We start from the raw sequence: 21,210 nt of genomic DNA, 5'->3' as shown, positions 1-21,210 counted from the left end.
AAACTCAACATCAAGAAAACAAAGATCATGGCATCCGGCCCTCTCAATTCCTGGCAAATAGATGGGGAAGAAATGGAGATAGTGACAGATTTTATTTTCCTGGGCTCCAAGATCACTGCAGATGGGGACTGCAGCAAAGAAATTAAAAGACGCTTGCTCCTGGGGAGGAAAGCTATGGCAAATCTAGACAGCATCCTAAAAAGCAGAGACATCACCCTGCCAACAAAAGTGCGTTTAGTCAAGGCTATGGTCTTCCCAGTTGCAATGTATGGCTGCGAAAGTTGGACCATAAGGAAGGCCGAGCGTCAAAGAATTGAGGCTTTTGAACTCTGGTGCTGGAGAAGACTCTTGCGAGTCCCTTGGACTGCAAGGCGAACAAACCGGTCAGTCCTAGAGGAGATCAGCCCTGACTGCTCTTTAGAAGGCCAGATCCTGAAGATGAAACTCAAATATTTTGGCCACCTCATGAGAAGGAAGGACTCCCTGGAGAAGAGCCTAATGCTGGGAGCGATCGAGGGCAAAAGAAGAAGGGGACGACAGAGAATGAGGTGGCTGGATGGAGTCACTGAAGCAGTAGGTGCAAACTTAAATGGACTCCAGGGAATGGTAGAGGACAGGAAGGCCTGGAGGATCATTGTCCATGGGGTCGCGATTGGTCGGACACGACTTCGCACATAACAACAACAACAACAACATCTTCTGGTGTGCTCGGGGAAATGTCAATCATCATAAATATGACATACGTACATCCCACACTCCCAAACTACTCCATCTAGTGCTCTCCACAAAGACACAAGGAGCATGTTTGCTTCGAAGGTTTTTAGACTCATAGAATTCTAGAGTTTGAAGAGGCTATACCGGCCACCTAGTCTAACCCCCTGCTCAACGCAGGATCAGCCTCAAGCATCCAGGAGGCATTTGTCCAGCCGCTACTTGAGACCATCAGTCGGGGAGCTCACCACCTCCCTAGGCAGTTGATTCCACTGCTGAACTACTCTGACTGTGAACGTTTTTTTCCCTGATATCTAGCTGATATCTTTCTCCACATAGTTTAAACCCATTTCTGCAGTTCCTATACTCTGCTACCAACAGGAACCTTTCCCTGCACTCCTCCAAATCATAACATTTAAAATCCTTAAAGACAGTAATCCTGTCCCCTCTCAGCTTCTTCTTCTCTAGGCTGAACATTCCCAAGTCCCTCAGCCTTTCCTCCAAGGCTTGGTCCCCAGGCCCCGAATCATTCTCTCTCCTCTGAACCTTCTCAATTTTGTCCATGTCTTTTTAAAGTGAGGCCTCCAGAAGTATTAGGAACTGGAGGGGCAGTAAAACCTTGCAGGGCTTTAACCGTCACATAAAAGACAGGAGGGGGAAAGTTTTCAGCAAGGATAGCTGCTCTGTTTTGCGGGTACCTTTGCTTCTTGTCGATCTCAGCTTCGTGGCTGTGCTCCTTCCCTCTTCGCTCTCTTCAGTCGTTTCTTTTTCTCCTGTTTCAGAGAGAAAGCACCATCAGGATACTGAAAATCAGAGATGCTCAGATCCCGAGCTAGGGAAGGCAGAGCACCACACCTTGACATCTTGGGCTGCATCCGTCCCAAGCTAAGCATAAATCCTTCTGGAAAGCACACTGCTATTATTTGAGCTAAGCTACTGAAAAGGCAAGGTAAAATTCTCCCTCTCCCTCCCTCTCCCCTGTGTAGAGCCAAGTCACAGAAGTCCAGCCTAGAGGTGACGGTTGCATGAATCACTGTGGGCCAAAGACAGGTAAGGGTGCTGGTAGCTGCGCCTGGTGCAGATAGAAGAACGCTGAGCGGGCTGCTCCTGTGACCTGAGCCTCCACAGACAAAGAGGAGTTCAGAATCACCCCCAGATTCCTTGCCAAGGGCACAGTGTTAAGTTGCACCTTGGCCAAGGTGAGTCAGCACACTTCCTGATCTGCCCCCACTTCCCTCCCAGCTACAAGACCTCCGTCTTGAAGGGGTTTTCTTTCAAGTGACTCTGCTCCAACTATCCAGCCATGGCTTCCAAACATCTGGTGAACGTATCCGGGGGTGGGGGAGTCTGGGCAGCCATCCATGAGGAGATAGAGCATCTGCATCCCCAAATGCTAGCCCCACTTGTTGGCCTTAGTGGTCAGAGTATCCCAGCTCCTGCCACGCGGCCCTCCCTGCAGGCCCAGCCTGAACTGCAAGCCAGGTATTCTTGCTTGCTTTTTAAGACTTCAGACAGCCATGTCTAAAGAGCAGCTCTCCCCAACCCGCTGGAGTTCTAATGAACTGAAAGGGGAAGGAACTGGGAACGGCAGCAAAGGGGTCTGCCCTGGGCCTTGACGGATTTTTTCAGCCTGTCCGTGACTCTTTGGAGCCAAATCCTAGGCTGAGTGGAAAAGAGACATTGATGCCTGCAGTCTTCGTACCTCAACAGATGCAATATTTAACCTTTACCAGCGTGTGGGCACCTTCGGGATTTGGACATGGGTGGAGGGCGCAACCAAAAAATGGCTGCCATGGGAGGCGGAGCCACACCCAAGCAAGAAAGCCAAGTGCAGGAATAAGAGGGCTAAATTTCTAAAAAACCACAAACTGAGAAAGAGAATAAAGCCCAAACCATGGTGGCAGCTGACACCAAACCAATGTATAAATCTGTACAGCCAATCAGAAGCCCTACTGGCCAGAGCACTTCTTAAAAACACTTGGCAGCACCAAGAAAGGGGTCAGGTGGTGCCACCATGCTGGGACGCCACGTCTAGTGGAGCAACCTGTTGTTGAGGTTTGCCACACGAGTTCTGAAGAGGGGCTCACAGCAGGTTCTCGTGCTTTCAAACATGCCCGTCAAGGACTATTACCCCCTTCTTGATGCACAGGATTAGGCACCACTCCGTTGGTCTCTGAGCACTCGTCTTGAGTTACTGAAGACAAGCCGGCCTCTGTGGTGGTTTCAGAGACTTCTCCACTGGTGTGGCTTCCTTTATTTAAGCTGCTTTTCACTTTTTCAATAATCCTTAGGCATGTTTTATCCTTCACAACCTGGCACAAATATTAATAACATGTAGAAATGCAAATTATTTAGGAGGTTGCAAGAGATACACATCTGTCACGCATTCTCCCCTCATCCAAGACAGTTTTAATTAACTGCAGACATATACAGTGAAAAAGGAATACTTAATTCAATGTCAGCTGCTGTTAGACTGGGAGAGCACCCCCTGCATGGTTTGCGAGGTGTGGTGCAAAGGGGTGGCCTCCTGTCGGTCGAAGGGTGCCTCGGGAGCCTCAAAGGAGCACACTGAGGATGGAGCTTGAATGTGGTAACCCAGGAGGTCTTACTCTTTTATTGTCTGCAAGAGGGATGTTACAAAAGGCAAGGGATGCAGGGTTTGGGGGGGTTTCGATGAAGCCTCCAATGCATGAAGCCTCCAATGCATAAACGGTCTGTGACTGTTCCCCAGTGAGGCCTCTACCCTTTTCGGGGCTCCATCCCCAAATCACCAGGGGTTTCCTGACCTGGAGCTGGCAACTATGACTGACCCCGTCCTCTGCCAGTGGCCGGGGAGAGCAATGCTAACCCCTTGGGTACAATTTGAAGGGTCAATTAAAGAGCACACAGGCCCACAAAATTTTATTTCTAGGATGCCTGGCCAGGCTTGGATGTCCAGCTCTCCTTTGAGTAACATATGTGGTTTTTGCTACCAGTGAATATGGTAGCAAATCCTCTCCTCTCTGCTTCTGCCCACATCTTTGTTAAACTTCACCTCAAACTGTTCTGCATGTGTCTTTGGGCAAACAGCCCTGGTCTCAGCCATCCATCTCCCCTGCTTTTCCAGAGCCAGGCTCCCCAAGGAACTAGTCCTTGTTCTCATCTAGGTTTTCCTCCTGCTCCTCCCAACTCTTCCCCATCCTCCAGAAATGGCAGTTTATGGACAATTCAAGAATTACATGTAGGAAAGATAAGGCAACCACCAAAGGATAGCATTCAGGGGAGTCCAGAAAGACCAACCTCAGAGAAGCTTTATAGGGATGCAGAATTTCTAAGCACTCCAGTTGTGGGTTTTTTTTGCTTTTTTTGCTTAATATTTACTTTAGCTGTTCACATTTCTTCTTGATACCGAATTCTTCTTTTTCACATAAGTATTTCAAAAGAACAAAAAAAGTAGACCGTTGGGTTTTCCCCTACCTCGAGAACCTCATCGAGCAAAATCAGGAGGTCTTTGGAGAAGTCTTTGTTTAACTCCAGGGAACTAAGCGCTTTGGTGTAGATACGGACATCTGGTGCGCCTGGATCGGCCAAGATTTCATTGCAGACTTTCATTGCGAAGGTATCATGCACCGTTAAACCCTGGGGAGAAAGCCACCACAATGTTGGGATATTTGGCTGCATGTCACCTTCAAGGGAGGAGCTAAACTAAGTGGCTAATAGTACTCTTTCCACACTGCATGCCTCTGAACATGCGACAAGTTAATCTGGTGGAGCTAGGGTTGCCTGCATCCAGGAAGTGGCTGGAAATCTCTTGGGATTAGAAGTGATCTCCAGGAGGGAGGATTCGTGCCCCTGGAGAAAACAGCTGCTTTGGAAGATGGCTCTATGACATCATACCCAACTGAAGCCCCTCCCTGCCCCAAACCATACCCTCCTCTGGCTCTGGCTCCCCCCCCCCAAAAAAAAAAAGTCTCCAGGTTTTTCCCAACCCAGGGCTTGGCAACTCAAGCTGGAGCCCACTTTTAGCACTATGTATGCCAAGATCATAAAACAGCAGCCATTAAAGTAAATTTGGGCTATCCTATTTTTGCACAAGCATAAAACCAAACAAACTAATTTGTGACCATGAGGAATATCCCTGGACCCCTTTTCCCAAGTGCTGCCAAGCCCCAGTGGGGGTCCCCGCCAGGTTTCCAGCCTGCTTTCTGGATGGTTCCCCTCACCCCCTTTTCTGTGAGGAGAGCAGAGCCACAGTCAAGGGACAGCTCCTCAGTCCCAGCATCAAGCAAGATCCCCCCCCCCCCAAGGGGGCTACCTGGCAGTCCTGGGACGCCTTTGCGCTGGGGTTCAGCCCGCTTGGCCTTGTCAAGTCCACAAAGAGCTCGGAGACATTACTCACATCCACTTCAGATAAGGGGGACGAGGAAGGAGCACTGAACAAGGTTCGCAATGTCGGGAGATAAGCTTCCTCGAAGCATTCCTGATTGGCTCTGGATTTTTGAACATTTGTTAAGCAGCGCATTAATATTCTGGGCCTACCAAGAGTTACCAAGAGCAAGGAGCTTTAAAATGCCCCTGCCCTTTAAAGCTAAACATTCCAGGAAGTGTCAAAAGATCTGTGTGCATCTTAAATTCCGGAAAGTTGCTACTGAATAATGATGACCCTATGAATTACTGTCCTCCAAAACGTCCTACGCAAAACCAAAAAAGGAAACCGAAACCCAGCCTGAACGGAAAGTCAGGAACCCAAAGGTTGAGTTGCAACAACAATATTAAAAAATCTGTACAAAAATTTATTAAATAAAGTGCACTGCTTCAATATATTAAAAACATAATAAAAAGAACACATATCTAACTGCAGACGACAGAATAGACCAAATGCATTTCGCCCCCGCAGGGTCTTCCTCAGTGGTCAAATTATTGTGCGAAATGCTCTTTCAAAGAAGATCAAAATCTCAAGGCTTGCTGGGTGGCAAAGGAAAAATCTATTAGGTCTTGCTCCAACTTTTATTTCTGAAGTATGTGATTTGGAGCCCACCTTCTCAAGTATGCACTATCTGAGGCCACCACTCTCAGCTGTTGCCTAGCTCTGCCTCAAGAGTGCATTCCCAGGTGTGCCTCCAATGGTCTTTATTTACATTGCAGGCTGCCTTGACCTTCACAGCCCAGGTTAACCAATCTTGTTAGCTCTTGAAAGCTAAGCAGAGCTAGGCCTGGCTAGTATTCTGATGAGGGACATGCAAGGATTGCCAGGGCCATGGCATGGAGGCAGGCAATGGGAAACCACCTCAGAAAACCCCAGGGGGGATTGCCAGAAGTCAGCTGTGACAGACAGCAAAATAACATAAAACCCTGCCTTGAGTTCCAATAAAACAGAAGGCAGCTAATAACTGTTTTAAGGAAATAAATCCATTCTATTTCTGCTTAAATGGGTTTGTGGGAAGGTAGAGAAAGGAAGCAAGAGCCATACCTATTTGAATAAGCAAACAGAGGAAAGAAAACTCCCAAGCAGTGTCGGAGATGAGTGTCTTCTTCAGTTACGGGATTATACCACAACAAAACAAGTCGAGAGAGGAGTCTGGCACTAATCAGTCGCCCGGAGAACATCAGCTTGGCCAGGCCCTCGGCAGCCTCGGTCCTGAGTTCGGAAACCTGGAGGAGAGTTGTCAGAGGGGCCTGGATCCCCAGTCTAAACAAGGACACATTGCATTCCTACCCTGTAAAGTGTTTCATCCAACCATACTTCCGCAATGGCACCAGACAGCTCTCAGCAAGCCAAAGACACTGAGGAAGCACACTTAGCAAAACTAGAACACAACATAATGTGACTAATGCACTTATTCTTCTGGGCTCTGGACCACCACCAGCACTCCCCTCCCCCTCTGGCTACGGCTGGAGGTTAAGGAATGGAAGATGGTGTGTTGGCCTCTCTTCCAGTGCACTCCCTTTCTCACTACTATGGGGCTGTCCCCATAGCATGTATGGGTCAGCAGGCAGAAATCAGCTGCCCAGAGAAAGGTCTATTGGCCTCTTCAGTCTCGTTCCTGCTCTCCTCCTTCTCATGGCCACGCTCAATGACCAAGGGCACAGAACAATTTGATGGAGTGAAGGGGGCTCTTCTGCATCCTTGTTTTCGTAGCTTGTGTGTCTTTATTGCTTCATTTTTCTTTTCCACAAGTGTGATCCTTCTAGTCATCAATTCAATATTACATTGCTGCATAAAAACCTTCTGTTTAAATCTGCAGGGAGATACGGTGGACATGCAGTGACGGAGTATCGAATAGACCACTAGAAGGAGCAAAACACTTGCTGGACATCCCCTTAAGGGTAAAAATGAGAATGTGGAAGAGTTTTCCTTAAATATTTAAATCAAAATTAAGTATTCAGCTAGGCCACTATATTCCCAAAGCCCATAAATTAGAAGTGTTACAGAAGGTGAAAGACCTCCTTTGGGGACCCAAGCATGTTTTCCCCCTGAAACCACTCTGAGATGTCAGGCCAAACACATCAACAAAATAAACGCCACAGCAGCTCTCCACTCACTTGACAGCCAAACACAGAGATAGCATTTTGAAGACAGAACTACTGTCACTGAACACACAAAACTGCCTTATACTGAAGCAGACATGAAGTCCACCAAAAGCAGCTTGGCAGCAGCTCTCCAAAGTTTCAGGGGAAGTCCTTCACTTCACCTACAGCCAATGTTGCAACTGGAGATACCAGAGATTGAACCTGGGATTTCCTGCATGCCAAGCGGATACTGTGTTACTGAGCCACAGCTTTTCTCAGCCTTTTCACTGTTGAGAAGCCCAAAACATGCTTCAGGATGTTTGAAGCCCCAGAAGTGGCATGATCATGCGGCATATGGTTGGGAAATCTAGATGTACATGCCCACCGGGGGCCCCTCCTCTTCCCACCCACCCCCAGGCCCAACACTGGCCAGGGGGGGGGGGTCCAATGTGGAACATATATAGTTGTACATATATAGTATCACCCAATACATGTCTAACAAATTTAAAAGCTATATATAAGCAATTAATTCCCACCCATTTGGAAACCCCTTCCCGAGCCATTAAGAAACTTCAGGGTGTCATGAAACCCCGGTTGAGAAAGCCTGGCTTAAGGGCTGCCTCCATCTGCACAACCTTTTGTGAAAAGCTGAAACCAAAACGGCATCCTATTCACTCCCCAAACTCGCCCCCCTCCCACATGAGGGCTTGCTGGTGTCCATCCTTTTACCTCGCTGTCCAAGAACCCTGAAAGGAGCTGAAGGAGGTTGTGGGTGGGATCCGTTTCTTCCTCAGATTCCGTTGTCACCTCTGCACGCATTCCATTTTCTTCCTCCTCATTTCCACAGTGGGACTCTCCGCCTTTTTTTGCTTTGAACGGTTCTATCCCAAACATCATCAGCTGGTCAAAGAGGGCCTTCAAAGCGCTTAGCTTTACCTTCATTTCATCAATCTGCAATATCTAGATGGTTTTAGATAAACAACAACAAAGCCATACATTTTTATGTCGGATTTCCTAGCTGCTCCTCCAGAAAACTGATTAGGGCAGCATCACCAAACAACAGCACTGAGACATAAAACCCAGACCCCATACAATGAAGCCCCACACAGGCACCCAAAGAACAACAAAGCAGAGACAAGGTGACCCTCCGGGGAGATGGGGTCCCAACAAATGGGCCATGACTGCTGTGGCCCCAAGTGGCCCCAAATAAGGCAAGACTTCAGTTTTTACTTGGTTCTCTAGATTCTTCCCCCCCCCCCATTGAAGTGCTGACAACCCAAGCCAGAAAAAAAGAGTAAAAGCAGGAGGGAAAGGAAGTCCTTTGAGTAGTTAGCATCCTGCTCAAAACTGGCAGTCAGAACACTGGGGCTGGCCTTGTCCTCTGCTTCCCATGGAAGCTTCTCATTTCTGTTCTCAAAGGAACCTGAATTCCATCACCCAGATTCACCCCCACCCCGCCCAGGGGGGCAAGCTCAAAGCACAACCAGACATGAGGAACAAGGGGAGATTTCCTTGGGGGAGCTGCCTCATGCCTGCCTTCTGAGGGAACCCTCTAGTCTAGAGTCCTCTGCTCCAAGTGCCTTTTTGACTCTCGTGGGGTGGGCTGCTACGGACAAGCTAAAGTCCAAAAAGCTTCCCTGTATGGGAATACAATACCTACCTGTGGGAGAAATCGAAGACACCTGTTCAAGTAGGTACCTGTATTTATTTTAATGTTGTCGTTGATGGATAATAACATCTGCACTCTGCAGAAATTCACCCCCCCAGCCATGTCTCTCTCCCCCTTGGCAAAGGAACTGTTGGCAGAAACTGTCTGCTAATTGCTGAACAACTTGGCTCTGCTCTCTTCCCTGGTCAGTCTCCCTCTTGCACCAACAGGCGCTGAAATGGAAAGCTCAGTGGCCTCGTCCCCTTTGACACACCCCATCATTCTGCAATTACATGCGGAACACTCCTCTAGGTTGTGAATCCCTTGGCATCCCAAAGGGCCCCAAAGCAGTTTCCAGGCAAGCTTCCTTAGGACTCTACTATGGCCACATTCAAAGCGGGGTAGGGTTGTGTGCTTCGGCCTCCTCGGCAATCATCAAAGCCCAAAGCGGCACGTAGGAGGTGTGGTGCAGATAGGAGGGGTGGTGGCAGCCAGTGCCGTGGCATGGGGAGGAGGTGCGATGGTGGTGGCAGCACGCCACAGCCACTGCACCTCCTCTCCATGCCACGGCACTGACTGCCTCAGGATTCGGTGATTACCAAGGTGGACGAATTGAGCTGAAGGGCACAACCCTACAGCGGGGCTATTCAGGTTTGCCTTCTGAGTCGGGTGTCCAGGAGGCAACATCCCAGTTCTGCCAGAATGGCATCGCCAACCGGACTCGGGTCGATACCACATAAGGATGCCTCAGGAACGCAATCCAGACTCGCTGCTTTTCCTGCACCAGAGATAGGCTTTGTCAAGACAGAGTGGGATTTCTCACAATAGGTTCCTGCATTAACATTTTCCTTCCCGCAAAAAGCAGTGCAAGTCAAGTGGACCCATTACGGTCATGAGGAACAGAAGCCTGCTTATTTAAGAGGGATAATAGGAACAGGCCACTGTGTAGCCATCTTTACCTGCAACAGCAAGGGAAGGTGCTGCCTGGCAAAGTCTTTGCTCTGAAGACCACAGGAGCCCAGACATAGAACTGCCATGTTTCTTACGGCCGGATGGATGTTAGTAATTCCTGGAATCACCTGCAGTGGCAAGCACATGACACATTGACAAAAGCCACGGACTAAGCAGTGGGCTGGTCTTAATCTGGGACTGCATGGTAGATACTAGCCAAGTTATTTTAGACCAGGGGTCCCCAACCTGGTGCCCGGGGGAATCCTAGTGCCCAGCAATCTATTTCTTGGTGCCCGCCAAGTGGAGTTTTTGCCCAGCAAAGCAAATGGCTGAGGCTTTTTTCTTTTTGTTTTCTTAATGTTTCTTTGGCAGCAACGGCCACCACAGGACAACGATCTTCACTGTGTAAGCCACAGCCGCCATTTTGCGGCTGGTGGGGCATCCTCTGACAGCCGCTTTGTGGCTGCTCCTCCCACCAGGCTTTGCTAGAAATCCAAATGTGCTTGCAAGCCCACCAAGGTTGGGGATCCCTACACTCAACTAAACCAAGAGAACTCAAGGGACTCAGACGACAGGAAAACAAGACTTGATTTCTCTATCCACCTCCCCTATTTTTCTGTCTGTCAAGGTGCCCCAAACCACAACAAATCCTGGGAACAGCAAACTAGTAAATGCTTTCCTGGGCTAACTATTCCTGTTGATACATTTACATTTGCTGAGTAGAATAGCACATGAATGGTGGTACTAGAAATTACCAAGCCAAATCTAATGCAAATTCCAGCCAGCCTCCCACTTATTGGCTGTGGGACCCTCCTGCTCAACAAGTCATGCCTAGCACTCCTTCTGTGAGGGTTGGAATTCAGGGTGGTTTGCCACTGCAAGCAGAAGCTGCAATAGAGTCTCTTCTTCTGGTGGACCCTGATGTTTCTGTATGGGCACAGGCTGACAGAGACTAGAAGCAGGACGCAGACACAAGGATGACCGCCTAAGGCAGGGGTAGTCAAACTGTGGCCCTCCAGATGTCCATGAACTACAATTCCCAGAAGCCCCTGCCAGCAGAAGCCCCTGCCAGCGAGGAAAGGGAAGGCGACTGTAAGCCGCTTTGAGCCTCCTTCGGGTAGGGAAAAGCGGCATATAAGAACCAACTCTTCTTCTTCTTCATCTTGAGGGCCGCAGTTTGACTACCCCTGGCCTAAGGGAATCTCTGAACCCACAAGTGATATCTACTTGCAATACATCATTTGAACTCTTGCACAGGTTACAGCCTCTTGTGCTGCCACATACCAAAGATTCGGTTATTCCGTCCATTGTTGGGCCTAGTCCTTTGGAAAGGGAGAGCTGTTTGAGGAGTTCGTTGCACATGGCCAGACATTTCAGCAGCGTTTCGGGATCATCCTTTGAAAACATAAAGGAGCGTTGTGAAGAAGGGAAACAAGCACTGTCTCATCTCCATCACACCACCTCCAAGCAAAACTAGAATGATGCTGCTTTCCATATACGCACCCAAAATGAATATGCACAGATATCACAGTCTGAGAAATTCAGCAGTGGAATCGACTGCCTGAGAAGGTGGGGAGCTCCCCCTCATGGCAGCCTCCAAGCAGCAGCTAGACAGATCCTTATCCAGGGTGTAAACTGCACGGAGCTTTTATTCCAACCCCAGATCGATTCAGTCCCTGCCCTCTACACAGAATGCGATTTCCGTTTGGATTTTGGGCGATTTAAATTTTCCTTCTGCAGCAAGAAGGATTGATCCTGAGTGACCCTACCTTTATTGTGCGATATCTAAGAATGCTGTTAATCCTCAATATCCGGATTGGGAAAGAAAGCTCTGTGGTAGAGAACCTCTGATAGGCTACACCTGGTCATGTGACACACTTGCCTTAAAGGAGAAGCCCCTAATTTCTCTCAACTTCTGTCTGCCCTGGATTTTTCCTCCCTCCTCTGCCTTTTTCGATCCTCTCCCGCTCCCCTCCAAGAAAAGAAAGAGGTTCCCTGCCTGGTTCCTCTCCCCCCCCTTCAAGAAAAGAAAGAAAGAGGCTTAGCTCCCCCCCACCTTCTGAGCCTCCCTAACCACGTGCAGAAGACTTTCCTGTTTCAATGGGGAGGAGGGGGGGAGAGGAAGACCTGAGTTCAAAGCAATCTGAATTCAACAGGATTGATAATGGAATAAACAAAGTAAGTGCAGACTCTGTCCTGGATGTTTGAGGCTGATCCTGCATTGAGCAGGAGGCTGGACTAGATGGCCTGTGTGGCCTCTTCCCACTCTAAAATTCTATGAGTCTATTTCAGCAGTGGAATGGGCTGCCCTCAGCAGGGGGTGGGACTAGACAGCTTGTATAGCCCTTTCCCACTCTAGCATATGTTTATACCCAAAATAACCACAAAACGGCAACAGATTAGTGGCAGGACCTTTTCCACCATGATCTCCTGAGTCTGAGGCTCTTCTGCCTCTTTTAATAGGTCGCTTTTAGCATTTTCCAACTCCAGGATTCTCTGCTTCAGCAATGATGCCTGGCTGAAGTCCTGGACAGCCACACACTGCTCGAGCTCATCTTTTGCTTCCATCAGCTTCACTTTTAATTCAGCCAGCTGGAAGGAGAATCATACATTAGGCCACGAGGTCACTGAATGAGCTGCTTCAGAAGGGGTTCTAGAGACGGTGAACATCTGTGCCCAGTCCCCTTGAGCGGTGCCACCACCACTTACTCGGAGTTGTTGCTTTCTTATTGCAGAGGCATCTACAGGCTGGTCGACTGTAACGAGTGCTTCACGAACCTCTGAAATAGTCTCCGCCACCTAGCAAAGGAAATCAGAGTAAGACGGAGCCACAAGGGAGAAGCCAGCACCACTACCCCCTCTGCAGGCCCTGGAGAGGCAAATCCATGCTTTCTAGAGTGGGGCTCCTTCTGCATTCAGCTCCCCACACAAAGCTCCAGGCAGAGCAGCCCATCTGAAGAAACACCGTTGGTTTCTTGTAGAAAAACACCCAAAGCAAATGAAACCAAAAGGCAAAAGGTTGTGTCTTCTTGAAATTAAATGGAATCCTGAATCATTTTGCAACTAGAACGGGGTCCCGGGTATTCAGTCCTGCTTTCTAGTGCTTCTTCGGTGGTTGAAGAAGTGACCCCTTTACTGAAGAGCTGTTGCCTATGTGATATCCTGTACCTCTAATACTGGTGATGTTATATGATAGTATATTAAGACTATAATTGCAACTACTGAAGAAGAAAGCGGGAGTGAATATCTGGGACCTTGTTCTGGTTGCAAAATTATTCAGGATTGCATTTAATAAATTCCAGGCAGAGCAGCAGTCAACTGATCCCTCCCTTAGGAAGGGGGCTATATTAACTTGTAAACATCAAATCTGAACTTCTGCAATATAATTTGGGGCAAGTTATTTCAATAAATAAATGCGACCTTGTCACACACAGAGGCTGGATCTGACAATGGGGGGATGGGTTCCTTTACCAGGGGTGGCCGAACTACAGTTATCTAGATGTTAATGAACTACAATTCCCATGAGCCCGTGTCAGCAATTGTAGTCCATGGATACCTGGAGAGCCATGGTTTGGCCACCCCTGCTTTATACTCTTCAATATGTACACATTAAGCTAAAAAGCAAAAGGGAGTATTGATATTTTTTTCATATGGTCAAAGGAAAATGCTAAACGCTAGCGAATGACATACACATGAAAGGAAGAAACCCAAACGGAAGCCACGAACTAATGCAACTGCTTACAATCTGAATTCTTCTGTCATCGTCTTTCAGAATACCGAGCAATTTCTCTGTAACTGGGGGCACGAGGGATGCTGAAGTGGTCGGAAGCATCAGGATTTCTTGTAAGACGGCCAACAGTCTTTTCCTTCATCATAGAAAAAAAAGACACACGTTAATGAAGTCTTGGCCATCTCTCATTATTTGGGGGGAAAACTACTAATATGATTTTTTGGGGAAAACATTATTGATCTTGAACATAGACAAGATGTTGTCTGATAATGATGCCCTGATAATACCAAGAATATGCCCCTATTTGATGGGTGGAAACAGGAAATTCACGGATCATTAACATCCATTGGAATGAATTAGCTTGGTTGCCAACTCAGGATTGGGAAATACCTGGAGATGTGAGGTACGACCTTGGGGAGAGCCTGCATTTGGGAAAGGGAGGGACACCAATGGGAAGTATTATGTCTTAATGTAGGTCCTTATGGTCCACATTTGGACTCATTTCCCCCATTACTTGTGGGCTAGATAACAACCCTGGATAGCCAGTTCTGCTCCCTGGGCCATATGCTTGACATGACTGCCCTAAAGGATTACACCAGAAAGAATACAGTTTATCAACTCCACTGCTACTGTAATAATTTAAACCAGTGATTTCCAAACTTTTTCGGGCTGTCACCCCCTTGGCTCCCAGGTCACTTTCCTAATGCCCCCCCCCCCAACACACACCTCTTTCCTGGTGTTAGGTCTATTGCAAATTCAAAGCAACTATATTGCCTACACTTCTTTTTGGGTTGTTGTGCAGTGGCCATATTTTTGTCTGGAAAAATTATTTATAGTTCTTTGTAAAAGTCATTTGTAAAAGCCACCTTGAGGAGACAAGACAGACAAGCAATGAAAAATCTCATGGCCAGGAGCAAGCAGGAGAAGGCTTTTCAAACTACCCAAAGATGGAGACTTATAGGGAAGGGTTGCAAACCTTGGGCTAAGTAATTCCTGGAGCTTTGGGGTGGAGCCTGGGAAGGACAGATGCTGAGGAGGGGCTCAGCAGGAATAGGATCCCCTCCAGCCCACCTCCTCAACAAGAAGAACCAAGGTTTGCCACTGCTGTTGAGCTCCAGTTACCTTCCTCCCTCTTCCGTGGTATCCATGCAGCCTATCATAAGAATCAGCTGCCGACCTATAAATTCTTTGGTCATCAGGTGTTCTATACAGGTCATGTTCTCCTTTTCTTCTTGACTGAGAACCGGCAGATTCTGAAGGTAACTAAATTAAAAATAAGTGGTTATTTAATTAATGGAATCTGAGCAATGCCTTTCTGCCCTCCCCACCCCCCCAAAAAAAATCAGTGACAGACTAGTCCTTTAACTGATCTGCTGGCTGCCAGCTCAGACTCATCTACAGCTGCCGGTGCTTCAAGAGGAGGTGTCTGGAGAGCCTGTTTCCAGAGTCAGTGCAGAGAGCAATGTTTGAAATGGGTCAGGAGAGGCAACCAACTGTTCTCCTGCCCAGACAACCCTATTCCCATTCCTCATGAGGAGGGCAAGTGAGGCAGCAGAAGCCTACACTGTTGCTCTAGGTTTTGGGAAAGCCTGGGGTTTCTTGATGGCCCTGGAAGGGTTTCTTGAATTGGTGGGAGTTAACTATGGGCCAATGATGGGCCTGGAGGGAGTAGGAAGGGGAGGGGCCGCAGGTGGGCGTATACATAGATTTGCTTCCCCACCATGTTCTGCCCAATCATACCACTTCTGGTAGAATGTATCTGAAGAATGTATCAGGGGTTTTGCAAAGGTAAAAAAAGTTGAGAAAGGCTGCTCTAGGACAACCTTGTGATGAGGAAGAGGCTACAGCTACAAGGAAGGGTCCATGATATGAACTGATTCTGTGACACAAGGGGCATTTTGGCCTCCCACTCCATTCCCTGCTACTGATCCTAGATTGCTTTACTAGGCCAGGGGTTAAAACTCTAACTTTGTCTGCCTATGTATCAATGCTGCCTCAAATCTCCATAGTATTATATGTTTTAGCAGTGATGTCTTACACTAAAAGAAAATCCCGGGCCTTGCAAAGCTGCTTGGGAGCCTTCTGAGACCTTTGCTTACTCTGCCTGTACTGGAAGAGCCTCTCTCAAACAGGCCCAGTGCTGTCAAAACCACTTTGCCCTACTTAGCAGTTTCAGCATCTTCCAAAGCAAGCTGAAAGGCTGGTTGTCCCATGCAGGAGGAGGGCCACCCACTGATTTCAGCTGCAAGGAAGAACTAACCGAGGAAAAGCAGAGTGAGCTTATAAATTTCTGACTTAAATGCATGGATTTACCTTAACACGTAATCTGCGTAGACAGCAGGTTCTGGCAGAAGGTGCTCTAAAAACTCTTCCCCTTCTTCTCCTTTGGATTTTAGGTACTCACAAAGAGCCCTCCAGAATAGAGCATTCTCTGCAATTAGTTTCTCTGCTGGGATTACTTTCCTTTAAATAAATAAATAAATAAATAAAAATCACCTCTCCATAAACATATTTCACATTATCATCAAAGGAAAACACACAGCCAAGGTTCATTTTATCAGTTAAGAAGCAGCGATTTTTGGAAGGAAGTCGGAGCATTTATGAAATTCAGAAACTGCAGAAGGGCTCATAAGCTGCTGAAATAAGACTTCTCAACCTTGGACAAGAGGTTTGGGGTGGGGTCTCTTGAAGTATTTGAAAGGCTGTCATTTAAGAGGAGGGCAGGGAACTGCTCCTGCTGACAGAAGAGGACAGAAATCACAATAACTGATTTAAATTAAAAGTGTAGAAAGATACTGGCTGAGAGTATTAGGGAAAGAATGTTCACAGTAGTTCTGCAGTGGAATCAGCTGCCCAAAGGAGTAGCGGGCTCCCCCACATTGGCAGTCTTCAAGAGGTGGCTGGATGAACCTTTATCAAGGATGCTTGAGACTGATCCTGCACTGAGCAGGGAGTTGGGTGTGATGGCCTGTATGGTCCATTCCAACTCTAGGATTATATGCCAAACAGTGGTACTGAAACAGATGCTCAAAGCACAGACATTCCCAATTCCGGTTACCACACAGTTACCAGCAAGAACATTGCTTTTAAAAGTTCCATGCATGCTAAAAGCCCTTATGTCACTAAGCATGATCACCTCCTTTATTCCCAGTTAATGCAATTTCTATATAAATTATATAATATATACAGGCACACACACAAGCCAGTTCCCAATTTCTTAAAATTTCCTTTTATTACAATTCATTCATAACTATATATACCAAGAGGAAATAGCAATGTACCATAACTGGAATATTCACTCAACTTCTGAAGGTCTTAATACCGTATTGATTCAGTTTGCCGTGCAACTCTCCCATTTCTAGAGTCTCAGCTGAAGATTCCAGAAAGAGAATCCTCTAAATAAGCAGCCAAGTTTTCTCCATATGCTCCTTAATCCTCAATTTGAGAGATAATCTTCTACTTTTATAGTCTCGTTCTTCCAATTTGTTCTCTAGTTCAATAATTGTGTCATCATTTCTATGGCTAATAACCTTATTAATATAACATTTGGTTTCTAATATCTATGATTTATTCTTCAGTTCCTCAACTAAATGCTTTTGTTTCTTCAATTCTTTAAACTCCGCAGGATTAAATTTTACTCTTTTTTCTATGAATTCCACATTAGTATCTAATACTGTTATTGACTCTTCAAACTTTATTTTTTCTTCAGCATTGAATTTTCTTCTGCACTGAATTCAGTTTTAAGAAGACCTCTTATGCTGTTCAGAGAAGAAACTACATTCATAGGAGTCTTCTCCAGAAGAATGCATGCAATTGGAGGGGAGGAATTTTAATTCATTATTATCATTTATTTATTTATGATACTTATATACCACCCTTCCCAGAGGCTCAGGGCGGTTTACATAAAACGTAGAAAACAATACAAGAAACAATCTATAACATACAATCATAACATTAATACTAATGATAATTGTAACAATGGTAACAGTGCAACAGGTCCAGGAGCAGAATGCATTGATGGATTTCTGAGAGGGCGTATCAGGGGCCCTGCAGATGTTACTGGTTTCTCTCAGTCTCAACCAAATGCCCGGTGGAAGAGCTCCCTTTTGCAGGCCCTGCAGAACTCTTCTGGTTCCATTAGGGACCTGATCTCCTCTGGGAGCTCATTCCACCAGGTGGGGGCCAGACAATGCTCTGGCCCTGACTGAGGCCAGGCAGGCTTCTTTAGGGCCAGGGATCATTAGCAGGTTGGTGGTGGCAGAGCGCAGAGCTCTTTGAGGGGCATAGGCAGGGAGGTGGTCAGGTATACTCGGCCCTGACTGCGTATAGTCTTAAAGGTATTACACTGTTAATTTTTTTCTTACGTATATTTTTTTACTTCTCATACCTGAACTTCCTTAACAAAGCTGCAGGATTTAAGTTCAAGGACAAATCTACAAATACCACTATAATTCCTTTAGAACATTATCAATAATGTTCACTGATATTATTTCGAATTATCAGCACATGCTAGAAACTGAAGATTATTAGGGATTGGACACAAGTCAATCAGTACCGTGATAATGCCCTGGAATAAATCTATGGTGCAGCCTCACTTGGAATGCTGTTTTGGTCACTGCACCTCAAAAAAGATATTCTAGCCCTGGAAAAGGTGCAGAGAAGGGCAACTAAAATGATTAAGGGGATAGACGCTTTCCCTATGAAGGAAGGTCAGGGTTTTTCACTTGGGGAAATAAGGGGGGGGGGGTGATATAATAGAGTGATGCTCTGCCTTCATGATGCTTCGGGGGGGGGGCAACAGTGTGTGTGTGTGGGGGGTGTTTCTTGAGTTCTGTCCCCACTGGTAGACCTCCTGGTGGCACCTGGGTTTTGGCCACTGCGTACCTATCACAACACTGTTTGGCAATTTGGCAGGGTGTCAAAACTATATTCTGGGGTATTTCACAGCTATTCGGAATATTCACCATCCCCATCCAAATCAATAAAAATCAAAGCTTTACCAGCAGGTTTTCCTGATTTGTCTCTGTCCAATAAGAAACAGAACCAAGTTGGAGTTCAATGGCACCTTTAAGTACAACAAGGCTTTCATCTGGGTATAAGCTTTTGTGTGCACACACACACTTCTTCACATGCCAGGCACGTGAAAGTTTATACCCAGAATTAAGCTTTGTTGTTTTTAAGGGGCCACGGGACTCAAACTTCGTTCTGCTGCTTCAGACCAATAAAGCTATCCACCTGAACGATAAAGAACAATTCTCTTTTACCCAGGTTCAGTAAACTCTGAAGTTAAAAGTCTGGATAGTGGCAAACTTTTTTTGGTCACATACCTTTCGCTGAGGTCTGAAAATTTTTGAATCAGGTCACCGCATGGAGACAGTGAAAACATGGCATTGAGGGCTGAAAGCCCCACTTCAGGGCAACTTTCCACGTCCAGCCGATGAAGGAGCTCCAAGGCATCCCCCTCAGCCAGACGCAGCCAGGCCTGCAGAAGCCGTTTCTGGACCACTTCTTTCACAGAATCTGTGGAGCAGAGGAAATTCAGCTCAAATGCTCTGCTTACGTATTTTTGCAGAACACTGGAGAGCTCAGGGATTACCCAATTGTGTCTTTTGACAGTAAGTAAAATGGACACAAACACGTTAATCAAAAATTAGTAACAACCGAGGCTTCCAGAAACAGTTAATATTTTGCATGCCTTGTGCCTCTACTTCTGCTGTGCTTTAGCTTGCTCTCCATGTTGCTCTTGAGTCTTAGTTCTCCTCACCCAACAGGTCAATGTGTGTCTCTTACAAGACTTGCAAAACGCTGCCCATTTTCACTGACTACCTGAGAGCCAGCATGGCATAGTGGTAGATGACTGGCGGCCTCTAATCTGCAGAATCAGGTCTGATCCCCCCACTCTCCCATATGCAGGCTACTCTGTGACCTTGGGCTACAAAAATTTTTCTCAGGTCTGTTTTCACAGAGCAATTATTTTAGAGCTGCCTTAGCCCCACTCACATCACAGAGTGTCTGTTGTGGGGAGAGGAGAAAGGTTTTTACAAGCTGCTTTTGGACTCCTTTGGATAGGGAAATGTAGGATACTAAAAAAACAGCTATTCTTCTAACAATTTTATTTTGTTTTTTTATCATTCAATTTGTATTCCACTCCCGCCACCCCTGGGGCTTTGGACAGCTCACAACAATACATAAAACAAAGTTAAAACATTTTAGCCTTAAAACATTAGGGCAGTATAGAAATTCAAGAAAATAAATTAATTAAAACACTGAAGGAATAATAAAAACCTAGGATCACATGCTCTATACTAGAGGATTTTAACTAGTGGCAATGACTTTGCTTCTTTTTATATTGTTCCCTTGTGTTTTACATACTTCAAGACTGCTGTCATCTGACTGGGGCACTTTGTTTAGAAAAGTGGGATAAAAACGTATTCAGCAAAATAAATGGTATAGTAGGGAGAGGCCCATGCCTAGAAAAAGAGCTGGAGTCTGGTAGAAAATATGCCTTTTGTCAATAACATGGTGGGCATACAAAAATTAGCAAATATTGCAGCTTTGAGCCTCCTTCAGGTAGAGAAAAGCGGCATATAAAAAGCAACTCTTTTTCTTCTTCTTCTTTAACTGGAGATGCCAAGAATTGAACCTGGGCCTCCTGCTTGTCATGTTGAGGCTCTACGACTACAGCTACAGCACTTTGGGCTGCCATACCAATCCGTAAGGGTAAAGGTATCCCCTGTGCAAGCACCGGGTCATGTCTGACCCTTGGGGTGACGCCCTCTAGCGTTTTCATGGCAGACTCAATACGGGGTGGTTTGCCAGTGCCTTCCCCAGTCATTACCATTTACCCCCCAGAAAGCTGGGTACTCATTTTACCGACCTCGGAAGGATGGAAGGCTGAGTCAACCTTGAGTCGGCTGCTGGGATTGAACTCCCAGCCTCATGGGCAGAGCTTTCAGACTGCAGGTCTGCTGCCTTACCACTCTGTGCCACAAGACTGGTGGATTACGGATTACCAATCCATAATGAAGCACAAAAGCCATGGGGAGAAATTCATGTCATCAACATAATCCCTGAACAAGGGGAGGAAGAAACAAGGGCAGAGGGGGATGATTGCTTGTGGATGATTCCTCCCATGATTCCTTGTGGATCCTCCCATTCATGTTTCCAAGTGGTATCCAGGCAGCTCGCTAGGAACTAAAAGCCTGAAAAACATTTAAAAGAGTAGATAAAACAGGCAGGTGGCAAAAGAATAAAAATTAAGTTATCTTACCTGATCTATCATTAAGCCCTTGCTGCAGCAGTCTCACTCTCTGAGCTATTGTCAAAGCTTTCATATGAACCTTTTCGGCCAGAACCTTAAAACATAGAAACACACACACACAATCAGGCCTTAGCACTTGGTGGAGAAATCATTTCTAAAAATCAGATATTTGAGCAAAGATATCTAGGGTCCTAGAAAAGATGACTGACGCTCCATGTTTAACTTTTCAAGCATCCTTCCACAATAAGCAATAAGTATTTCCCAGCTTCTGGGTCTAAATACACCACTGAAACTATACTTGAAACACTGGCCCATCAGTATCTCATGCATGCATAGACCTCATCTGTATTTTGTCACATAGCTTGGGAATGGAAACAGGCTAAAACTCAATGGAAAGGGAAGACCCACTAAGGTTGCATT

General features: G+C 46.4%; 1 protein-coding gene across 1 annotated transcript in view; it reads right to left on the bottom strand.

Annotated features, from left to right (window-relative positions):
* Nucleotides 1-21,210, bottom strand: part of NCAPG (non-SMC condensin I complex subunit G) — a 31,636-nt gene that overhangs the window by 2,841 nt on the left and 7,585 nt on the right. Inside the window, exons 6-20 of the mRNA XM_077301450.1 lie at nt 20,800-20,884; nt 18,857-19,049; nt 15,843-15,992; nt 14,652-14,792; nt 13,542-13,665; nt 12,509-12,598; nt 12,212-12,391; nt 11,084-11,194; nt 9,808-9,927; nt 7,930-8,160; nt 6,161-6,342; nt 5,006-5,180; nt 4,168-4,329; nt 2,843-3,023; nt 1,410-1,484 (exon numbers count right to left, since the gene is read on the bottom strand). Coding sequence (XP_077157565.1) covers nt 1,410-1,484; nt 2,843-3,023; nt 4,168-4,329; nt 5,006-5,180; nt 6,161-6,342; nt 7,930-8,160; nt 9,808-9,927; nt 11,084-11,194; nt 12,212-12,391; nt 12,509-12,598; nt 13,542-13,665; nt 14,652-14,792; nt 15,843-15,992; nt 18,857-19,049; nt 20,800-20,884 — 2,200 coding nt within the window. The remainder of the gene's footprint in view (nt 1-1,409; nt 1,485-2,842; nt 3,024-4,167; nt 4,330-5,005; nt 5,181-6,160; nt 6,343-7,929; nt 8,161-9,807; nt 9,928-11,083; nt 11,195-12,211; nt 12,392-12,508; nt 12,599-13,541; nt 13,666-14,651; nt 14,793-15,842; nt 15,993-18,856; nt 19,050-20,799; nt 20,885-21,210) is intronic.

This window comes from Paroedura picta, chromosome 10, assembly GCF_049243985.1.
Source record: "Paroedura picta isolate Pp20150507F chromosome 10, Ppicta_v3.0, whole genome shotgun sequence".
NCBI classification, from domain to species: domain Eukaryota; kingdom Metazoa; phylum Chordata; class Lepidosauria; order Squamata; family Gekkonidae; genus Paroedura; species Paroedura picta.
The sequence above is the reverse complement of the archived record's forward strand: the minus strand, read 5'-3'. Positions and strand labels throughout refer to the sequence as shown.